The 20,821-nt window shown below is 39.4% G+C and overlaps 2 protein-coding genes across 5 annotated transcripts in view; both read left to right on the forward strand.

Moving 5' to 3' along the window:
* Positions 1-20,821, forward strand: part of THEMIS (thymocyte selection associated) — a 305,377-nt gene that overhangs the window by 122,811 nt on the left and 161,745 nt on the right. The gene's annotated exons all lie outside the window — the stretch shown is intronic.
* The window catches only part of LOC103757687 (protein SOGA3), a 48,303-nt gene continuing 27,801 nt past the window's right edge, over positions 320-20,821 (forward strand). For all 4 annotated transcript variants that reach the window (XM_008923858.4, XM_018078028.1, XM_018078029.1 and 1 more), the window contains exons 1-2: positions 320-540; positions 3,869-4,027. In XM_008923858.4, the coding sequence (XP_008922106.1) occupies positions 343-540; positions 3,869-4,027 (357 nt within the window). In that variant the 5' untranslated portion in view covers positions 320-342. The remainder of the gene's footprint in view (positions 541-3,868; positions 4,028-20,821) is intronic.

Genomic DNA, 20,821 nt, shown 5'->3' on the forward strand with positions numbered 1-20,821 from the left:
GGTGGCGGGGGTGGAGGAGAACCGGGGCCGGGCGGGGGTCAGGCCACCTTTCCACGCCCGCGCCGGGAGGGACTTTCCCGGCCGCCTTCTCCCCCGGCAGGAACGCTGGAGGCAGCGTTAAGATGGCTCTGTTGTGGGGGATGTGGGCACTGTCGTTTCCCTGCTTCGTTGCGGTGCTTTTAATGAGCTGGGTTGTATTTACCTGCGGTCCCTGCGGGGCGGAGCTCTATGTTGGCTTCCTTCCCTTGTACGTGCTGACATTTGTGCTTTTGACCCACCTGTTGCGTCCTCGTCCCTTTCTCGCCCTGGTACCAGAATGAGATAGATGAACTGAGAACAGAGATGGACGAGATGAGGGACAGTTTCTTTGAGGAGGATGCTTGTCAGCTTCAAGAAATGCGCCACGAACTGGAGCGAGCCAACAAGAACTGCCGGATCCTTCAATACCGGCTGCGCAAGGCCGAGCGCAAGAGGCTTCGCTATGCCCAGACCGGCGAGATTGACAACGAGCTCATACGCAGCATGGAGCAGGACCTCAAGGTACAGACATGAGCAGGTGTCGAAGGGAGGGAGAGCCTCAGATGGAGACACAACTGTGTTCTCAGTCCTCATGAGTCAGGCATTTCCATCCATTTCACTGTGCACCCAGTGCGCCTCATAGAATAGCAATGGCCGAGCTATCCTTGGTAATAGAAGCCCTTCCACTATGGAGATAGGCTATTTTCAGCTTCAGTCCAACCTTTTTTTGTAAAGATAATGTGCAAGAAATTATTCTAATGCAATTTAGGAACTAAAAGTTTTGGACCCTTTATGCTGAATGCAAAACATACCCTTCCACTGCGAAATGAAACCAAACTCACTGAATAGCTCCATTGACTTTGAGGGGATTTTGTTACTCTTTAGTAAAAGATTTCAAGGGATTGAATACTTACAGAGTCACAACATGAAACCCTGACGCTTTTGCTGTCAGTAAAAAACTGCTGTTACATCCAGCAAATCCAGGATTTTCCACATCCACCTGAAACCTTAGACAAAACCCATCAGATTTCAATGTGTAATCAACTGCATTTCATCCATAAAGTACGAATGAACCGCAACCCGTTGTTGAGGAGAAGTTTCAGTCCTTGTTTAAAGATTGTCATTGGTAAAATAACCATCATCTCCAGTCTAAATTGGTCCAATTACAGGGGAAAAAAAAACTTTCTTGAGGTAGTTGCAAGTTTAATTTCTGCTTCCATCCACTAGACTTTGAAAGGCTCCTGCTAAACCAGGACTTGTAAATTTTTTCAGTTGACTGGTCTCCCACCTTTTCTCATGGAAGTGTAGACCTCTGTATAGCAAATGCGAGCTTACTGCCTGCACTTCTGCCCAGGATTCTAGTTACCTATGGTGCATTGGATTCTGTGAACTGCAGATGATAATGCAAATTTAATACATGATTTGGAGTAAGGTAAATTTTAAACTTCTTTCTGATTGGTATAGCGGATTGAGAGTATGTTATTCCCAGGCCTGGTTTGGATCATCTTTTCTGAAAGTTTTCCATCTTGTCATCATTCTTATTAAAATTTCTATTTGATATTCCTTTTCTGTGCATAATCAAACCCCATGTTTTCTGTTGTGACTGTGACAGTTCTAAAAATACGACTGCCCACATGGCTCTTAACAAAGAGTGTTCCTGGCCAGAAGTGAAAACATGCCTTTGTCATGGGGATTTCTGTTCGAAACAAGGGATGTTCTGCACACTCAGAAAGATGCTTAGGTGCTTAGTTGAGATATGCACCTTTGCAGGCAGAATTTGAATGTGAGCCTTCATGTTCCAAGTGAATATTGTGATTCCAGCTTATAGAGTTGGCTTCTTTGTTGGCTCAATGTTACTTTGTATTGGCAAGTCATACACATGCAGGTGAGCCAGGGAAGTGGTGAGAATACCTCTGCTGACGTTCTTGCCTGCCAATATAGGAGATAGCAGCTAAGGCCTTAGGTTGAGCTGGACAAAGGGCTCACTTTAATTAGCATTTTTCCCATGGTTTTATATAACTATATGACTGACTCTTTGGGAAGGAATAGTGTTTTTGCAGAATGTTCCCAAGGATCCTGAATGTGTTCTGCTTTGGAGTAGGGATGAATGCCAGATTGTTGCCTAATAGAATTCTAGGTGCTGGCTAACCATAATAACAATTCATGTGCAGGTATCTGTAGCGTTCCCAACTCCTCTTCTGAAGAATGACTATCGAAAATAACATTCTTCATTTTGCATGGACAATATATTAGAGGACTTGATCCTTCATAGATATAGTCTTGCATGTAGCTGTATTAAAATGTATCTTGCATAACTGACTCCCATTTCCCATGTAGCCTAGGATGCTCTGTAGGATTTCCCTGCATTAATAGCTACTCCATCACATTTTGTGTCAAAACATTTGCTACCAGTAATGATATTTTAATTTGATTTTATTTACCTATCCAGGCTGTATCTATGGACTGAAGACAGATTCTGATAGGCTGCTGTTTAAAATATCCCCCATGATTTTCCATTTACTTTGATTGGACAACCAGATGAGCAGTTTAACACTAAGTGTAGGAAAAGACATCAATCTAAAGCCCTGTGGTGTGATTCTCAGCTCATTCTGTAGTCTCTTTGGAGTATGGCTATAACTGAAGTTCCCCTCCACTCACGCTCTCTATTGGGCATTATGTATCTTGAGTGCATGTGCAGTGGGGGAGGTTGGTGTTGTATCTGTAATTCACACACACTGGGTTTCTTGTCAGGGGAGGCTGAGTCACTAACTGCTACTGTTTTCTGGTTGGATTCTTCTAGGTTGATTCTTCTAGACTGCTTGCTTATGATTATTATTTTTCTTTAGTGTTTTAGTATGTCAAAGAAGTCTCCAACATACTAACATAAAGATCATTCTAGTCAAAACCATGAAGGATAGCTCACTGAGCTCCCCTAGCTAATGCTAAGTAGGATTAATTATGCTTTCCCATGTTCTAAAAAAAGCAGAAAATTAGGCTTTTCAAATCATGTGTCTATGTTTATAAATCACCACCATAACAGTGATTAGTGTATATTTAAATATTTTTGGTGTGTGATTATAGTTTCTAGTGGTTCTACAAAATGCAGTGCAAGTGCCTTGGAGGGCAAGATTCTCATTACTTTCTATGAAGAAGAGGAGTCAGATCTTGTCATATGCCTTTAAACTCTATTCCTGTGAAAATGCATTAAAAAAAAAACCTTAGTGTTCATTTTCATTGAAAATATTGGACATCATTTGGGTGAACACAAGGTCAGTAAAAATATTGTTTGTTCTTATTTTAATCTTAAAATGAATTAATTGTAGTGAATATTTAGATTAATTGTCCATGAAGGAGAGAGAAACTAGCAGAGTAGAAATAAACACATGCCCATTTGTAGTCCTATACAAAGCACAGTTAGGGAAGGCCTGGAGAAGATGGGCCCTGCTTTTCGATGCTGTTGCATGTCGAGTATTTGAAGGGCATATGCTTTGGTGCATTGAAAAACATGAACTAGCTGTGGTTCAGAGAAGATAGGTGATGCACTGTCTCCAGGAATATTGAAGGTCCTGTTTAACTGTGGATGTAACAGAACCTTAGAAGGAGTTGAGGTTTAGTGTCTAATGTGATTTCCAGAGAAGTCCATAGGAACAATGTACCACCTTTTGGAAGGAATTGCCTTGAATTTGGAATAATTTAGAATTCTGTCTGTGGATGTCCTTGTCTACATGGGTCCTTACATACCACTTTCATCAAAACATCCAGAATTAGCTTCTAAATGTTTGCTTAGGCACTAAGCACTGCAGCAGTAATTTATTTTTTAACCTTTCTTTTGATATACCATTTCACTTAGGTTGCAAAAGATGTATCAGTGAGACTTCATCATGAGTTAGAAAATGTGGAAGAAAAACGTACTATAACAGAAGACGAAAATGAAAAATTAAGACAGCAGCTTATAGAAGTTGAAATTGCCAAACAAGCACTACAGAATGAACTGGAAAAAATGAAAGAGGTTAGTGTTGCTATTTACTTCTATAGTAATTATTTGAAGATCTCAAATTCTTATTACTGAACTGTTTTTCTTCTCTAACTTGTTTTGGGGTCAAAAAATATGGCAGGCAAAAGTTGAAAGTTGCAAAGAGTGCTGAAGTACAACGTGGTGATTGGGGAGCTAAATACAAACTAAAATATTCTATGTTTTCTAGGTAAAACAGAAACCAAGTTGTGGCTTTGTTTTTCTTCTACAAGGAGGGAAATGTGACACTGATGGTAACAAGAGTTCAGAGGCTTTGATACATTGTACCTATGTAAAGATTCATGCAAGAAGAGTGCTGGAGTGTGTTAAGAGGCATCTATATTTACAGTTGAAGTTCCCCATATGTTTTTACAAAGACCGATAATTTTTCCCTTGCTAATTCCTAGCAGGGCCTAGCAGGCACCAAGACTGGGGATCTATCCACCTCCCCATCTTGTTCAGTCATGCTCTTTGGAGTTATCTGGAAGTGAGAGACTCTACCTGGTCTTTCAATCTAAGCACAGTTTTACATTGTATCTAATTAATCTTCAAAATTACTCAATTTGCCATTATATAAATGCAAGATACTGTGCCATTAAGTAAGCAGAAAATTACATTACAGCAGTAATAGCTAGGCCAACAGAGATAACAAAGCAGACAGTAAGAGGAGAACCTGTTGATTAAGAATGAATTCTCAGAACAGCTTTTAGCAACAGCTCTCCAGTTCAGTGTTTAAAAATCAATGAATGCCACAGATTTTCACTTTTAGGAATATAGGCCAGTAGGAATGCCAGGGTCTTCTTTGATCTTTTATGAAGCAAAAGAGATGTATTTCGGTTGTTAAGAACAACAGGAAATTTTTAGTTGCATGATAAGTTAGGGTATTTTTAGGAACTGCAAGTGCTGCCTTTAAGTGATGTAGTATTAAAAATATTAATATGTTTTCTTTACAGGAACTGAATTTCAAGCATGTTAGTAGACTATTAACAGGTGGTTTGCTCCACCTTCTGCTGCTATCACAGATAATTGCAGATTTAAAAGGGCATGAAATCTGAGCCTTATTCAGCTTTCCTCTCATTTCCCTGAGACTTTCTTCCTCTGTTTTCACTCTGGTTTCTGCTATCAAAACCAACTTGGTTTTCTGGACCATTTTCTTTGTGAGAGCATGATCTTTCTGCAATTATCCTTGTAGTTTGTGCTTTAAGATTGATTTTACTCAGAATTTTTCATTATTCTTGTCCATTCAGACTCTACTTTCTTGTAGATCCTCATCTTTGGACCCTCCTGCGCTCTACTAGATTGTACTGCTGTAAGCTTCTTTTGCCTTGCTTCTTCTTACACATCCTCAGATTATAATGAAGTCTAATGCAATTTAATAGCTCATGTTCTTTGATATTAACCAATAAATAGGCTTCTTTATCCCCGTCATCACTAGTCACTTTCTCCTTATCCTGATTCTTCCCTCTGGCCCACTGTGTGGAACTATGGTTCTGTTGCTCTCATACTGTTCTCCAATTCTTTCTCTGGCTTAGGTGTTTACCCTTTCTGTTTTGCAGTTGGTATCAATGAAAGGATAGTGGAGACTCCAAAAGAGAGAGTGTCATGTTTAAACTAGGGGCTGTGCTACACAATAGTGGTTTTTGTGAAGCTGAAACAGATGGATGATTCCCACTGGCGCAGAATGGGGGCACTGAGCCAGAATGAAAAAATGGAGTAAGACTTGATACCATAGTAGAGATGGAGTGGACAAAGAGTCAGAAATATACATCCTTTTACTGAACTGGGGAGAATTGCCATGACCCATTATATGGGTCATCATAACTAGGCAGGAGTTTTCATTTATGTACTTCAAAGAGATTGCTGAGTCCGTTTCAGTAGGAGAAGGCTGCTTTTCAGGCTAGGACTTTCAGCACAGCATGGGGGAAGTTGGAGGATGGTACAAGTCAGAGAGAAGCAAGTTTGAAGCAAAGCTAAATTATTATGCACTTTGCAAACATGTCATGACTTGGGGGACCCATGGAAGCATGCTGGTAAAAAATACTAATTCTTACAGAACTGAAATTTAGAATCTGTGAAGAAGCTATGAAAATGTTAACGTGAAACAACTATGAAAACAACCCAAAGCCATGTGAAGTGCATTGGAATTTTTCTGTGACAAATAAGTTTTCTTCTTCTGTGGCAATCAAAGGTTTTGTGCATCTTAAATGTCATTGTCAGATAGTCATAATATTAATTTTCTGTTTGCTTGTGAGTTATTTCCTCTAATTTCGTGGGTTTACAACCCTTTCTCATTTCAATACGGTCATTATAATCAATGGAACCTCCTACCTAGGGAAGTTCTACTCAGCATAGATAGAAATGAATGGAAGATCTTTTGTCTGGATTGCAATCTTCACTTTTTTGAGGTTATAATTAATGGCAAAGTTAATCTCCAAAGACAATGAGCCATTTTTGTTTTACAGCATAGTAACAGTGCTCAGAATATGTAATGACTGATTTCTGCACTTTTATGTCATTAAATGTATTGCAGAAACACAAACATTTCCATTCTTCTTAAAATCTATTTATGCATGACTGCCATGGGAAATTTGTTCTTCTTTTATAATGAACAGTGTGAGATAGCATAGAATAGTTAAAATAAGACTTAATAGAAAATGGAAGAAGCAGAAGTACAATTTTTTATTCGGTAGTCTCCAGGGCAGGACCAAAGCCAAAGTTCTCTCTGTGTGGATTCTCAGTTGTTTTAAAAAGCATGGAGACTTCACTGGAAACTTGTATAAAAGATAAATGCTAGCAGATGTGTTTGTGTAGAGTCAAGTCTAGAGTTCTTCAGTGAACATTTGTGTGAATATAGACATGTGAATGTATTTGTCCATTAATATAGAGAGGTAGTTGCTGTTGGCTCTCTTGATTTGGAGCTTTATTTGTATTTATGGTAAATTTCACGACAAATCAGAAATTGTTGTTGATGGCAGCAGAAGCTTGCAAGCATCCAGGATTTGGAAGGTGTTCCAGCAATGCATACATTCTCTATCAGCTACTTTTACATTCAGTCCCCCAACCTGCAGCTATTTGATTTAATGTTATTCCTGCGTATGTCCACACAGATGCACGAGATTTTTAATCTGTGTTGGTTTTATTTGTAGCAACTGCTGCTGATTTCCTCTTCCTCCTACTGAGAAACCAACAATAGCTAGATGTAATTTTTCAGTTATATAAAAAGAAGTCAACGTGTTGTTAATTAATTAATGTTCATTAGTTTGTTGTTAACTTTTTGGCAAAGCTTTTGGTATCACAGTACGAACCAAGAGTTCATTCGTCTGCTATAGCTATGTAGGAAACTCCCAGTTAGCTGTGCTTTAGGTTGCTTGTTGCGAGGCAAATGAAGTAGGGGGAAAATATGACAGATGTACTGAACCCTGGTCTTTACAAATCCTCATTGCAATGCAGACATGTAATTGCAAGAAGCTCAGTGTTTTTCAGGGACATACATCTTTCTGGATAGAGATAGATTGTTCTGCTAGTGCTCCAAGCTCAGTTCTTACGGCCACTTAAGGGTGATGTTGCCAAGCCACCATTTTCTTCTTCTTAGCATAAGTATTTGGTCAGAGATAGAACTTGTGATAACCATGGCTACATGGCTACATGTACAAGGGACAAAAGAGATGTCTTTTGTCCCTTCAGTTCAGACTGCAGGCAGAGGAGTTTATGCCTCCCTGCATGGGTCTGTGTTTTGCTAGAGTGGTGCCTGTCTTGTCAGTCTGTCTCTTTGTACACTGCATGGAAATGGAAGAAGGCAATATGGTCTGGGGAACTGGACATTGGAGCTGGGAGGAAGAATCTGAATTTTGTTCCTGATTTAGATACTAACATGCTGCAGGACCACAGGAAAATAATTACACTCTTCTGCTTATTCTTGCAACCTTCGCCTGCCATTTAAGCACAGATTAGCTCTCTACACCTCTCTGAGTATTCAGGCTGCACAGAAATCAGGAGGGTAGCTGGAAATTTCACCACAAAAACTGCTGTAAAAAAAACCCACAAACAAACCCAAATTCCACTCTCCCCTTCCCCCCAAAAAAACCCCTCAAACAAAACACCGAAAACCCAAAACCGGAAAGCTGTGTAAGAACTAGTAAGGAGTGTTCTGTCCCAGTCCTCTTATCACCAATACCAGCTTGCCCAGCTTGTCTCTGATAAAAATTGAGTATCGTTTCTGTCTGTCTAAGGCCCTTCTCCTGTCATTTAACCATAACCGCTTATTTCAAGTCTTTCATCTATAACTCACAAAGCCTCAAATTTTCCAGGTTCTCTCACTCAGTCTTGATCTTGTGTCTGTTTTTTCTTTTCTTCTTTTTTTTTTTTTTCATATGTGTGGTAGTAGTGGCTGCTTTGCTGTCTACTGGTTCTTAAGTCCTAGTCTTTCCTTCTCCTCCACCATTCCCTTCTTCCCTGTATCCTTCCAACTCCTCATTAGTATCCAATCTCCTCTCCAGATTTCAAGTATATTCCAGTTCATTCAGCCCTTGTTCTACTCCAGATATATTATCCGCATTTCTTAGTTACAACTTCTCTCTGCTGCAAAATTTGTCCTTTTCCCCTGATTCTTCCACCCCCTCATATAAATCTGTCAGCTTCCTTAGTTTGTTCTGTTCCTTTCCTTATTTCCAAGCCTTAACTCTTCATTTTTGCATCTGGAGTGAGAGCTGTGGAGGATCACTCACTGTGCTAGGAGGTAGCAGCTATATCACTGTGAGCAGTGAAGGGAGGATTTCTGATTCTAATGTCTAGACTCAGCTTTATCTAGACTCTCATGGAACAGCAACCACAGGACTAGTTAGGTTTTACCTTCTGGCCTGGAGTTGGAACATGATCTGGAGAAAATGTGCGGATTGATAGCTGGGGTGGGAGAGGGTGTGGTAGTTCATAAATATAGAATTTTCAGCAACTTAAACTGGTAAGTTCCAACAAATAAGTAGCTGGTAATGTATAGGAATGGAAGATTTCTGAAAGGTTATGTCATGATTTTATACAATTAGAAATGTATAAACACAAAAATGTTCCGGAACACAGACATATTGGAACTTCTCAAAAGAACAGTTGCTACAATAATTTATTATGAGCAAAAAAGAATGTTCTCATCTTAAAAAAATATGAATATTTTTGCTAAAATTTTCCAAAAGATATTAGCCATATTGATAACTTATTCCAGGACAGATGTTTGGTGTGGAAAATCTGCAACATCTAAAATGTAGTGAGATTGCAAGAAACTGGAAACAAGTCTCATAATGACTGGTGGTTTGCAGCATTTCCAATGGGCAAGGCAACCCTATCCAACAGCAGTGCTACATTTTTGGATGCTTTCAGAACTTTCTCATCTGGTACTTGTCTTGGTCCCTTCCCTCAGGACCTTAAACTTCACCACCTTACAGTCTCATAGTAGGCTGCCAGTGCTACCATTGGCCATCAAACCCCTGACCAATGCTTCTTTATTTGCAACAAGTAATTCCCACAGCTGACATTAATCACCTGTGGCAAAAATTGTCTTCAATCCATTGCAAAAATCACATAACTTCTAGTGGTCTGAAAAATGCTTCATCTATTTTCTCTTATGCATCAAGTGGGCAGTAGAAGATACTCCAAATGATGCCACCATGCTTCTCTGTCCTCTGATTCGTGCCCATAGCTCCCAGTTGGCCCATCACCTGTTACAAGACAACACCAAATGCAATCGAACTGCTCTTTTGTGTAGAGCAAAATCCTTCTTCCTCAACTTTAGAGTTTTCATCAATCCATTGCTTGTACTCCAGGCATGTGAGTTATCTTGACAGGTCTCTATGATTCCAGTGAGGTCATAACTGTGCAGATGTTCATGGACTTCTAGCTTCTGTTTGTTGCCCATGTTGCATGCATACAAGTCACTGGAGATGGATATTTGGTTGTGCTGCTTTGAAAGGGAAAGTTTGAGTCTCCTCCATCATACTGTCTACCAAGCACATCATAATTGCACCTCATTTTCATTTTTCCTCAGAGTTAGAGTCTCATTTTAAACAGCTGGTAATGAAGGGAGCAAGGTCAAGGCAGAGTGAGATGAGATGCTAGTACATCTGCTGATGTAGCCGCTCAGCCTCACAGGCTCAGAGCAGTAAGCAGTACTCTTCGGACAGTTACGGTAATTTTCTTGCTCCTGGCACCAGATGGCAGCAGGGGAGGGTTTAATAGGGCTCTCACCAGTCCAGCTCCTTCCCGGGCCTTTTGGAGTACCCAAACACTAAGTGTATCAGCTACACTTTTACTAATAGTACCTTAAGCAGAGAGTTTCCATGATCTGGAATTTCGGTTTGTTACCTCACCAAAATTCAATCTGCTTTGGTGAAGAGAACAATAGGATAATGGAAGGGGTTTTTAAAAAGAGATGAGAAATAAGTGTCTGCCTGAGTTAGTACAGGAAAAAGAAAAAAAAGTTCTCTATCTCTAAGCACAGCTAGCTCAATGATTTTTGAGAACCACATTCCAGTAGATGCATAACCCCTGGTTACTTTTCAGACTTGCTTGTGTGATATTCTGTTACCCTTGGTATCTTGCCCAAATATTTTGTTTCTTTAAAAGCAGTACTCTGCAGGGATGCTATTCATGATCTGTGAGGGTGTGATTCTGACATACTTGCTCAGAGCACACTGTGATTTCACAGTGTGTGAGTGAGATATGCAGAGTTTGCATCAGTTTAGTTCTTTGCATATGAGAAAAGAATCATAATGGAGAAAAATGTTAATCTCTGTTACAAAATCTGTTGTAGTACTTCTCTGAAAATGTCATGCCATAAATAGGGCAAAAAGTGCATTTTAGAAGCAGTTTGCACTTAAACTTCATAAAATTAGATTTTAGTTATATATCAGCCATCAGCAATTCACATCAGCTATTTTCTTCAAGAGAAAATAACCAAATTAAAACTAAATAGCCTGTTGGTCAATAGTAATATACTCCAAAACATATGTAATAAATAGTGAATGATTCCAAAGAATAAAGCTCCATAAATATCTTATTGTGAAGAGATTTGTGAGTAAAGATGCCTGGAGGTGCTATTCTTCTGTCCTTCAAGCTGCTGTGCTGCTTTGTGAATTCCTATTGAATTGTCTGAAAATTTGCAAGGATGTGTAAAAGGAGTGGCAGGATTGATGACCAGTTGGAAAGTAATAATGAATGCTGGCAGCTGTAGTGAAAAAGAGTATGTCTAGAACAGGTTTAAAACAGAAACTAATTTAGCCATCAAAAAATAAAGTCTGATTTCTTCTTTTGAACCTGTAAGCATAATGGTGCTACTCTGGTTTCATGGGAACATGGGAGTTCCTTCCTTGTGTCAGAATCTTACTTTGTTTTCCTTCATTTCTGTAATAGTTATCAGCAGCCTTAGATTTGCAAGCTATCTGTCAGAGGTGTTATTGATATTATATACAGTCTTCGGATAAAATCAGAGTCTCTTTGCAATAAGGTGTATTTTAAAGGAAAAAAAATAATGACCATCTTCAAAAAAATCCCCTAACTAGAATGGAAACATAGAATAAGAGCTGAGCTGCCAAACATAGAAGCTATGTTATAGAGAAAGGACAGGATTCCCAACATCATGATCTTGAGCACCTGAGGCTTTTTTTTTTTGCTTGGATCATACTTCTCAAAGTTTTCCTTTGCTACAGAATTGCTTCCATCAGTCAAAAACTATATTTACAAAGTAAATCAGGCTAAAGAAGGGTCTGCATACTGACAAGTGATTCCTTGTACATCCCTCAGATGGTTTTGACCTGGATCAGCTACCAATGCTTCAGTGCTTGGGCATAATTTGGGGTCTAGGCTGGGTCAGAGCTTATTCCTGATTGACAATTTGGATATGGTCCTGTTTGTTTAAAAGGAAGCTGTAGGGAAGTTTAGCTGTATTGTCATCATAGCTGAAAGGAGACTGAATTATGAAGTGCCAGTTGGCATCGGGTCCTGAGAACAGTCCCTGACCATTTAATTTACTAGTGTAAAAACTAGGCAAAGGTTCTCTGACTTGGTATAGAGCCAGATGAGATGGCAAATGAGATGAAGAACAGCAAGTCCAGTCTTTTGCTGCCATATGAGTTCCCACTGCTGAGAATTACTTGGCAAGGGGCAATCATCAGCAGTGACAAAGCCAATATAGCTGGCATTCCCAGTTGTCTGTAGGAATAATGGGCAGTGTGGTAACTGTGGTGTAGGTGGTAACTGGTTACCAGAGAAAATAGTTTCTGGTCATGAACTCACCTTGGGGCAGGTTGTAAAAGAGCATTTCTCTTGCTACAGACTTTAGGGTATGACTTTCTAGAGATCTAAAGGAGAAAGAAGTAGGTAATCTCGCTACTGACTTCACTAAGATTGTCAAAATATGATACCACATTAACAAATGGAGGAAATTTGGGGAAATCCAGTTTTACAGGGCTCTCTAATGGTCCTTGGTCACAGAAGACAAGTTTTTGGTTTTGTACTTCACGGTCTCAGTATATTTTTACTCAAATGGACATTCAAGTGTCCATATATGTAATTTAGACATACAGGTACCAACTTGATTGCTCAGATGAAAGAAAAAGTTGCCAGGTAACTTAAAAATGAACTCCCTGGTTTAGCTGGCTTTTCAATAGCTAGCATATTACCTTTCACGGTTGTATCCACAGATAGTACGTAATCCACACTTGTTCTTTTGTTGTTGTTTTGCTTACATTTTTTTATAATATATTATGCTTTTCAAATTCTAACTGACATCTTATTTATAACCAGTTTTACCAGGTCTCTGGAATCTTTTTGTGACATACTGTGTATGATTTCCTTAGTTTCTTAAAGAAAGAGATTGCATGATAGAGAGGACAAATTCGACCTCTTTGTACTGCTACAAAAACATGAATGGGAGAGTAGGGGTTAGCCAGAATTCTCTAGTTTAAAGGAAGTCCATGTGACTTTGTAAAATTTCTTTCTATCACTTGGAAGGTTTTATGGAGGGAGAACAGAGACATCTTTTGGTGCTGAACAAGAGGTCTAGATACATGTTTTTGTATGGAATCAGTGTACACCAAATGTTGTCCTGAAGTCTCACCAAGGCTTTGATGAATAATAGTTATACATGCTTTCTGTCCCTTATACCACTGTATTTAGTCCTGCTTAAGTGCACCTGTTCCTTCAAAGAAACACCTGAAATAACAGAGCGTTTGCAATGTGTTGATAAAGATCAAAGCTGAGCATGTTTCAGATTGAAAGGAAAGTTAGCATAGCTGTTATTCTTTAGTGCATGTGGTTACTGCTGGTTTCAGGACTGTCTTTCTCGGTCTTAAATTGAGCTCTTCAGCAACCCCACATGAAACAATTTTTAGTCTTTACAATCTCTGGTGCTGCTAGTGAAATCTACAGTTAAAAAAAAAGAATGGAACACTGTAGCCTGGTAGATTTTTCAATTATTCTGCACATGGAATTTCCCAATGCGTCTTTTAGGTTCCTGTGTTCCTGATAGAAGTTTGGCAGAGCCTCACAGCCTTAGGTAGTTTGTTCTGGCTTTAGGAGAGTAAGCAGGATGTAGCACAGTGGAGTTAAGCACTGCCCTGCATTTTGGCTGAAGTCAGCTGTCAGTGTGAGGAAGGAGAACCTTGTCATGTCGTAGTACAGATGGCTGTTCTGGAGCATGTCATGGGCCCTCAGGGAGTAACCTCAGTGCAGTTTCCAGTGTAAAAACAGGTGAAACAGAGTGGCAAAACCTCAAATGGAACATAGAAAACAGACGTGTACAGCAAAACTACCATGGAAATTGCCCTTTGCTTACATCACAGACGAGTAGCTGCACTTAGAAGGTATTTATCATCAGTGTTGTGTGTGATGAGAGGCTTCCACATCCCTGCAAAGCATGACTGATGATGACATCCAACTGGTCTGATTACCAAGAGCCTGTTATATTACAGGCTTGGCTGAATTATTTTAAATTTACAGATGCTACCAGTTTAGATCTTTGATTAAATGATTAATTAGAAGCACCAGTAACAGGGCCTCAGAAGTAGTTTTGAACTGGAACATTGCCTTGCTGGTACACATAGATACTCTTAAAGGTTTATTTTCCTTGTGATGTGCTTCTAGGAGCTTCATTTTCTTTGTGGTGTGCTTCTAGGAGTATTATTGCTGAGTTTCCAAATTTTGGTTGGGCTTCATGTGTTCAGAAATTGTGAGGCCAGAACTGTATTATATGATCAACTAGTCAGGTCTTCTGAATAACATGGGTCATAAAATACCCCAATTAAATTTGTTCAGACTGATGCCTACATTTCAGAAAAGGGTTCTTGTCTGTATTAAAAATTGACAGCTGAGAATAGTCTACCACAGCTCTGCCTAAACTGTCTCGTGAACAGGTAAAAATTTGCACCTCCCTTCTCAGCTGAATTTGCTAGTTACCAGTCAGGAAATATTTTCTTACTATTCTGCTAAATTCAAAAGTACAGAATCAATGCTTTGGTGGTTTTTTGTTTGGTTTTTTGTGGTTTTGTTTTGTTTTGTTGTGGTTTTTTGTTTGGTTTGGTTTTTTGTTTGGTTTGGTTTGGTTTTTTTATTTGTTTGGTTTTTTTACATCTTCATGCCTAGAGTTGATATCATTTAGCCATTTAAAAATTAAGTATTTAACCTAAGTAAGGAATTTGACCTCCCTCAAAGGAGGAAGGTGGGAAGGATTCACTACTTTGAAGTGAATCATTCCACTTGTCTGAGACTGGTTTGATTCTGTGGAGAGGCATATCCATTTCTAATTATTGCACAGTGAACCTCAGTTTTGACATCTACATCCTGCATTAAACCTTTTGGTCTCAAAATTACACCTTGATATTATTTCAGCTGATTACTGTCTATGACCCTGTAGTTTTTTTCAGAGATGTGGCTTTTCAAGAGGTCTTCTCTATTCTCTAAGCTCTTCTCCTGTTGTCTTAGCATAGTTGTTACTCCTTGTTCTTACATGTGTATTTCATATTTACACATATTAAAACGGATATTTGATTGCTCCAAGGTTTGTACCAGTGACTGTCCTTTTCAATATTTAATGTTTCTCCAGTCTTTACCCTATCTGCAGCCTTAATCCAATATTATTTTATGTGTCTTTTTTCCAGGTAGCGGCAAAAAAATGTTAATTAGTGTAGGATGAAGACTTGATTCTTGCATAACCCCATTAGGGTTACTGTGGCAGGTGATTTGCTGGTTCACTGACATTTATGATAAATTCTGAAGAGTCAGATATTTGTTCATGGTAGCTAGTTAAAAATGCATCCCAGTGATCAAATATTTATAATGAGCTGATGACTGTCAAGCTTCTTTTCAGAATGAGATTATCACATTCCTAGCAAAGAGAACCTTTAAATAATAGTCTTAAGTCAACCTGCATTAAGGTTTTAAGTCAGCTTAAGAGCCACAGTCCCCTCCCTTGCTGGGAATAAGCTTTTCCCTTAAGAACCTGAGCAGGAGAAGTGTTATCATTTATAAGGACGAGACATGGATCACAAGTCATAGGTCAGTGAAGCTGCTCCAACCAGTGCTGCAATATTCTCCTTCCCTCATTTCCATCTTCGCATTGTTGAAATACCAGGAAAAGTATTGAACACAGGCTTATGTGAGATCAGAGTGGTACCAGAGAAAAGTAGATATGGGGATGTCCAAACTCCTAAAACATCTTCCTTCCATTTTAGCTTCTAGCCTCCGAAGTTTTTTTTTTCTAGAGCATACTCTATACAACTCCCTGAAAGGAGGTTGTAGCCAGGTGGGGGTTGGTCTCTTTTCCCAGGCAACTGTCAGCAAGACAAGAGGGCATGGTCTCAAGTTGTACCAGGGGAGGTTTAGGTTAGATATTAGAAAGAATTTCTTTACAGAGAGGGTGGTTAGGCATTGGAATGGGCTGCCCAGGGAAGTAGTGGATTCTCCGTCCCTGGAGATTTTTAAAGAGACTGGATGTGGCACTTAGTGCCACGGCCTAGTAACAGCAGCGGTAGTGGATCAAGGGTTGGACTTGATGATCTCTGAGGTGCCTTCCAACCCAGCTGATTCTATGATTCTATGTTATTTGCATGAGCTGCTCAAAATGTAGATTTAATTTATGGTAGGATCACGTTGGCATAACTTCAGAGCACTGCAGAGACTGATCCTCTGTTTTCAATAATCTAAGTTCCCAAACACCTTTGAAACTTCCCCATATGTTATACTGAGGAAAATATTTTTCAGTCAATTTACAAAAAGCTAGCTTTAGAATAGAACTTTCCCAAGAAGATACAAGCAAACAAAGAGACCAAGTGTAATAGAAGACCCCTCCTTATAGCCAGAGAACAGAGTGATGATTGCTGACACAACAGCTGTAATTCTTTCCCTTGTTAATAGAAAATCTTCTGCTCACTTCTCAGGCTTCTAGACCAAGCGCTGATTTCAGAGTTTTTTCTATCTGGATTAATCTTAAATTTTAGCATCCTTTCAAATGAACTCTAAAATCCGATTTTTTGTGAGACGTCCCCATAACTGGAGGTATTGTCAGAGGTGTACAGTCTCATAGGGCAAGCTTCAAAGCCCCTTTCTCTGCTGTGTGCCTACAAACACAGACAGATATGTGTGCTTGATGCCATCCTACCCTCTGAATCCAGGTGAGGGACTGTGAGGGCTGTCTGTGCATTTCATACAAATCTTTAGTATGAAATGAGCATAAACACAAACGTACATGTTTGACCAGCCCACAACTTTGCAAACTGGCTTCTGTATACATTTCCAGCAAGCAGTGTAGAGGTGCACATTGTATGCAGAATCATACTTATTTTCCTTCTCATTACTTCTCATTTTCAGATGAACCTTTTTTTTTGGGTATAGCAACTACACTTTGGGTTTTTTGGGTATAGTAATTACACTTTGGTTATAGATATGCATTTTTGTAACCAAGACAATGAACTTAGTCTGGTTGTTTGCACTTTCCTGTTCTCATGAAAATCTGTTTGCAATCTCTTCTGGGATATTACTCTAAGAAGACTGGAAAGCTCTACATGTGATACTAAGTGTGAGAATGAAAACTCTTTACATTTGACAAAATTTCATATGTATTTAATTCATAATTGCCATATCCATGTTTTTGCCTGTGATTATTGCTATTGTTATGTGGTGATGGTTTGAACTATGTTGACAGGCTGTCTGTCATGCTGGCAGTCTCAGATAAAGACTGGGGCAGTACATTGGACTAGGTGTTGTGCAAACCCTGGCAAAAAGACTGACTCTCTTCTCTCAAAACAGACAAATAGCTGAGTTGACAAATAAACACAAACTTAGGAAGCCCTAGGAAGAGGTTTAACTGGCATCACTATGAATAAAATACCTTATTCCTGCACTTGCATTCCAAAATATTCATGATATTCTGAGATTTTCTTTTGCATTTCAGGATTAGGGAGCCAAGTGTAAGACGACTGTGATTTCTCCATCCGCAATGAGGCCTAGTTGGATAGCACTGGGGAACTAAGCATATCTAGCTCTTCCATCTTTTTAAAGGGTCAAATAGCAGGAGACCTCTTCCTCCTCAGATAAATTGCTTTCACTATTTCATGATATCCTGGTGGATGAAGGAATGTGTAATCACAGGAAGCAAAGTATCAGAGTTTGACCAGACCATAGTGAGGGCTTTGAAAAGGCATCTTTCATCTTCCATTGCTCGGGATTTTTTTCAAATAAGGAAAAGACAGAAGCAAATGTAATCAAAGCATAAATATGCTGCTTCATTTATGCACTGCAAAGAATGCTTTTACCTAGTCATACCACAGAGTTACCATTATATGCTCTGGCAATGTGGTTTTTGTTCAAATTGCAAAAGGTTTCTCTAGATAAAGTGCAAATGTTGTGTATCTTTTCCCCTTCTTTTATTTTTTTCTCTTTTAATTGGCAAATGAATAATGGATCTGAAAATGATAACTGAAATAACTCCTAAATAAATACAAATGAAATATTACAAATATTGGAGGGCAGCTCCTCTTTTCTCTTCTACAATATGAAGTCATGCAAAAGACTGCATGAGAACTACTTTTCTCCCTGTATTGAAGTAATAAAGATTACTTTCATTTTGTATTTTTCCTCAGCAGTGTTTTCAAATACACCAGTTTTAACATGAAGGGAGCATTACTAGAGCTGGTGGGGATATGCTTAGTATTTGCTTCATGGACAGGGAAGATGTGCATCTTTGTATTTCAATTGTCTTTTGCTTTTTCATTTGTGCCTTAATTTTGCAAGGAAGTAGAACACAGAAATAAGACTCCTCCTGCTCTTGAAGGGTGGTGGGAGGAATAAAGTGTTGTATTATTCTATGTACTTGTGCCAGTGACAGACAAGGCCAGTGTCTTGAGTTGGTTGCTGGCAAACTGCACTGATAAGAGTTGCAGTATAAGGGAGACATTTTAAAAACAATTTTTTTTTTTAGGAGAATAGGCATTTTCAATTTGCCAAAATGGATAGTGTCCATTTAGTTTTTACTACATTAGAGCTAGTGGCAGAAAACTTGAAAATATATCTTGTGTCAGAGTTCATTCAGCTCCATGAGTTACCCAGCCATACTGATTGAAGGGAAAATACAGGGAGAGGCTTAGGGCAAATTTTAATTTCCCTAGTCCTTGTCACCCTGTATCAGACAGAGCCAAGTTTCTGCAGCCCAAAAGTTGTTCAGTATTCATCAACTTTTCAGGACTGTAAAGATGGTGGTAGGTTTACTCTGATAATTGAAAACTCTGCAGATGTGTCACAGTTGGGAGGCAGCTAACCATAATTGAGTACAGTACAGTTTTGTGCAGATGAGAAGGTTCAGTGGTAGCAGTGGAGATTCAAGGAGCTGCACACCCTTTGCCTTAGCCTGCTCCGTGAGAAGGGATAAGGGCTGTTATGGGACCCATGTGCATGCATAAATCCTTTGATGCGTCAGGAGTTCCTCCTGTGCTTTCCTACAGTAATTTTTAGATAATACCCCTAGATCAGGCTTGAAATAATCAAATCTGAGAATCTTGAAAAATGTTGGTATGTTTTGCTTAAGACTTCTTTATTAATTGCTGATATATTTACTGTAGCTTAGAATCAGGTAGAAAGAATTTGAGTTCATTTTATAGCTTTCCTACTCGGTGGAGCATGATGCAATTATTTCTGCATTGTCTTACTCTCAGAGTAGATTTCAGGTCTTTTTACACCTGAGAAACACTGAGCATGGCAGGTGATGTTTGGACTGCACATTTGGCTTGCAATTTAGGGCTGGCAAGAGAAGGATTATGCCATCTGGTCTTGAGAAGTGCTTAGCATCTCCAGCAAGACATTGGATAAACTCCAATGAAGGTCACTGGGGATTTGATGCTGCTGAACATCACAACTGAATTGCCCGTTGCGTGTGATCTGGTATGCATCTAATACAAATATTATTTGCAGTCTTATCTAGGCTGTGGACACTTCTCAGCATTATCAGAACACACATGCAGCCCCATGTGTGCTGGCTACAGTGAATGCTAGAATAGTCAGGTGACACCCAGTTTTACCTCACAGGTAAAGAGGTAAGCAGAGGTAAGCACAGATTATACAATATAATGATGCATGCCACAGTTACTGGTTTTATAATCCCCAGTACTGTTCAAATGTTTCATTAATACTTGAGCAGTTTAGCAAACTCCTCATTGTCATCATCATGGCTGGGCTTTGTGAACGAAGATTTGGGAAGTGCTCTACCCACGTTTGTTACAAGCACGCTGGTGGCTAAAAAGGCCAACACAAGATAGACACGTCCGACTGCAAAAGGCACAGCAGAAAGACTCCTTAGGTGGTAAATTCTGCAAGATTCTTTCTGCATTGTCTTTTCTCCTCGAGGGTGATCCTGGGTGCTTTCTCAAAGGCATCAGCAGTGTTATAGATGGTGTGTCTCCAGAGCTCCCGATTGGAGGCCAGAGTAGACCAGTTCTGTTGATCAATATGGCCAAGGCTGAGATGTTGTTTCAGGGAGTCCTTGTATCTTTTCTTCGGGGCTCCTCTCTTGCAGCAGCCAGTGGCAAGTTCACCATAAAGCAAGATCTTAGGGAGGCGGTGGTCCTTCATCCTGGACACGTGCCCTGCCCAGTGCAACTGTGTTCTCAGCAACATGGGCTTCAATACTTGTGACTGCTGCTTGTTCTAGAACAGATGTATTGGTCACATCATCTGCCCAGTGGATGTTTAGGATTGTATGGATGCAGCGTTGATGGAAGCGTTCTAGGAGTCGCAGGTGGTGGCGGTAGATGACCCATGATTTGGATCCATATAAAAGAGTAGACAGCACTATGGCTCTGTAAACACTGATCTTGGTACTTTTCTTCAAGTGTTTATTTTGCCAAACTCTTTTGTGGAGTAGAAACAGTTTATATGCATTTTTTTGCTTATTCTTGGTTCAAGGTTATTAACACCATAGCACTGTTTGGTAAGCTTTACAGATCAGATAGTGCAAAAGGAGTCTCATGTTTCTTGTTTTACTGTTGTCATTTTTTTAACTCATAATCATTAGAGTGAACTGAGTATGATTTTTTAAATTATATGGAAGCAAAATTATCTGAGCCTCCAAACTGTCCTTCACAACAAACTTTCAAAAAACCAGTTCTAGAATATGAGGGACCGTTTTTTTGCTACAGTTGAGAAAACAGTAGAGGTGGCTTTTAGTGGCACTACAGTAGATTTCGTGGTACACTGTGTCATGGGAAAAATACAGCAAGTGGTGATCTAACATGAATGCTTTTAAATAAACAAATTTTATATGTG

Source organism: Manacus vitellinus, unplaced genomic scaffold, assembly GCF_001715985.3.
Source record: "Manacus vitellinus isolate BGI_N305 unplaced genomic scaffold, ASM171598v3 scaffold_4_pilon, whole genome shotgun sequence".
In the NCBI taxonomy this organism is placed as follows: Eukaryota; Metazoa; Chordata; class Aves; order Passeriformes; family Pipridae; genus Manacus; species Manacus vitellinus.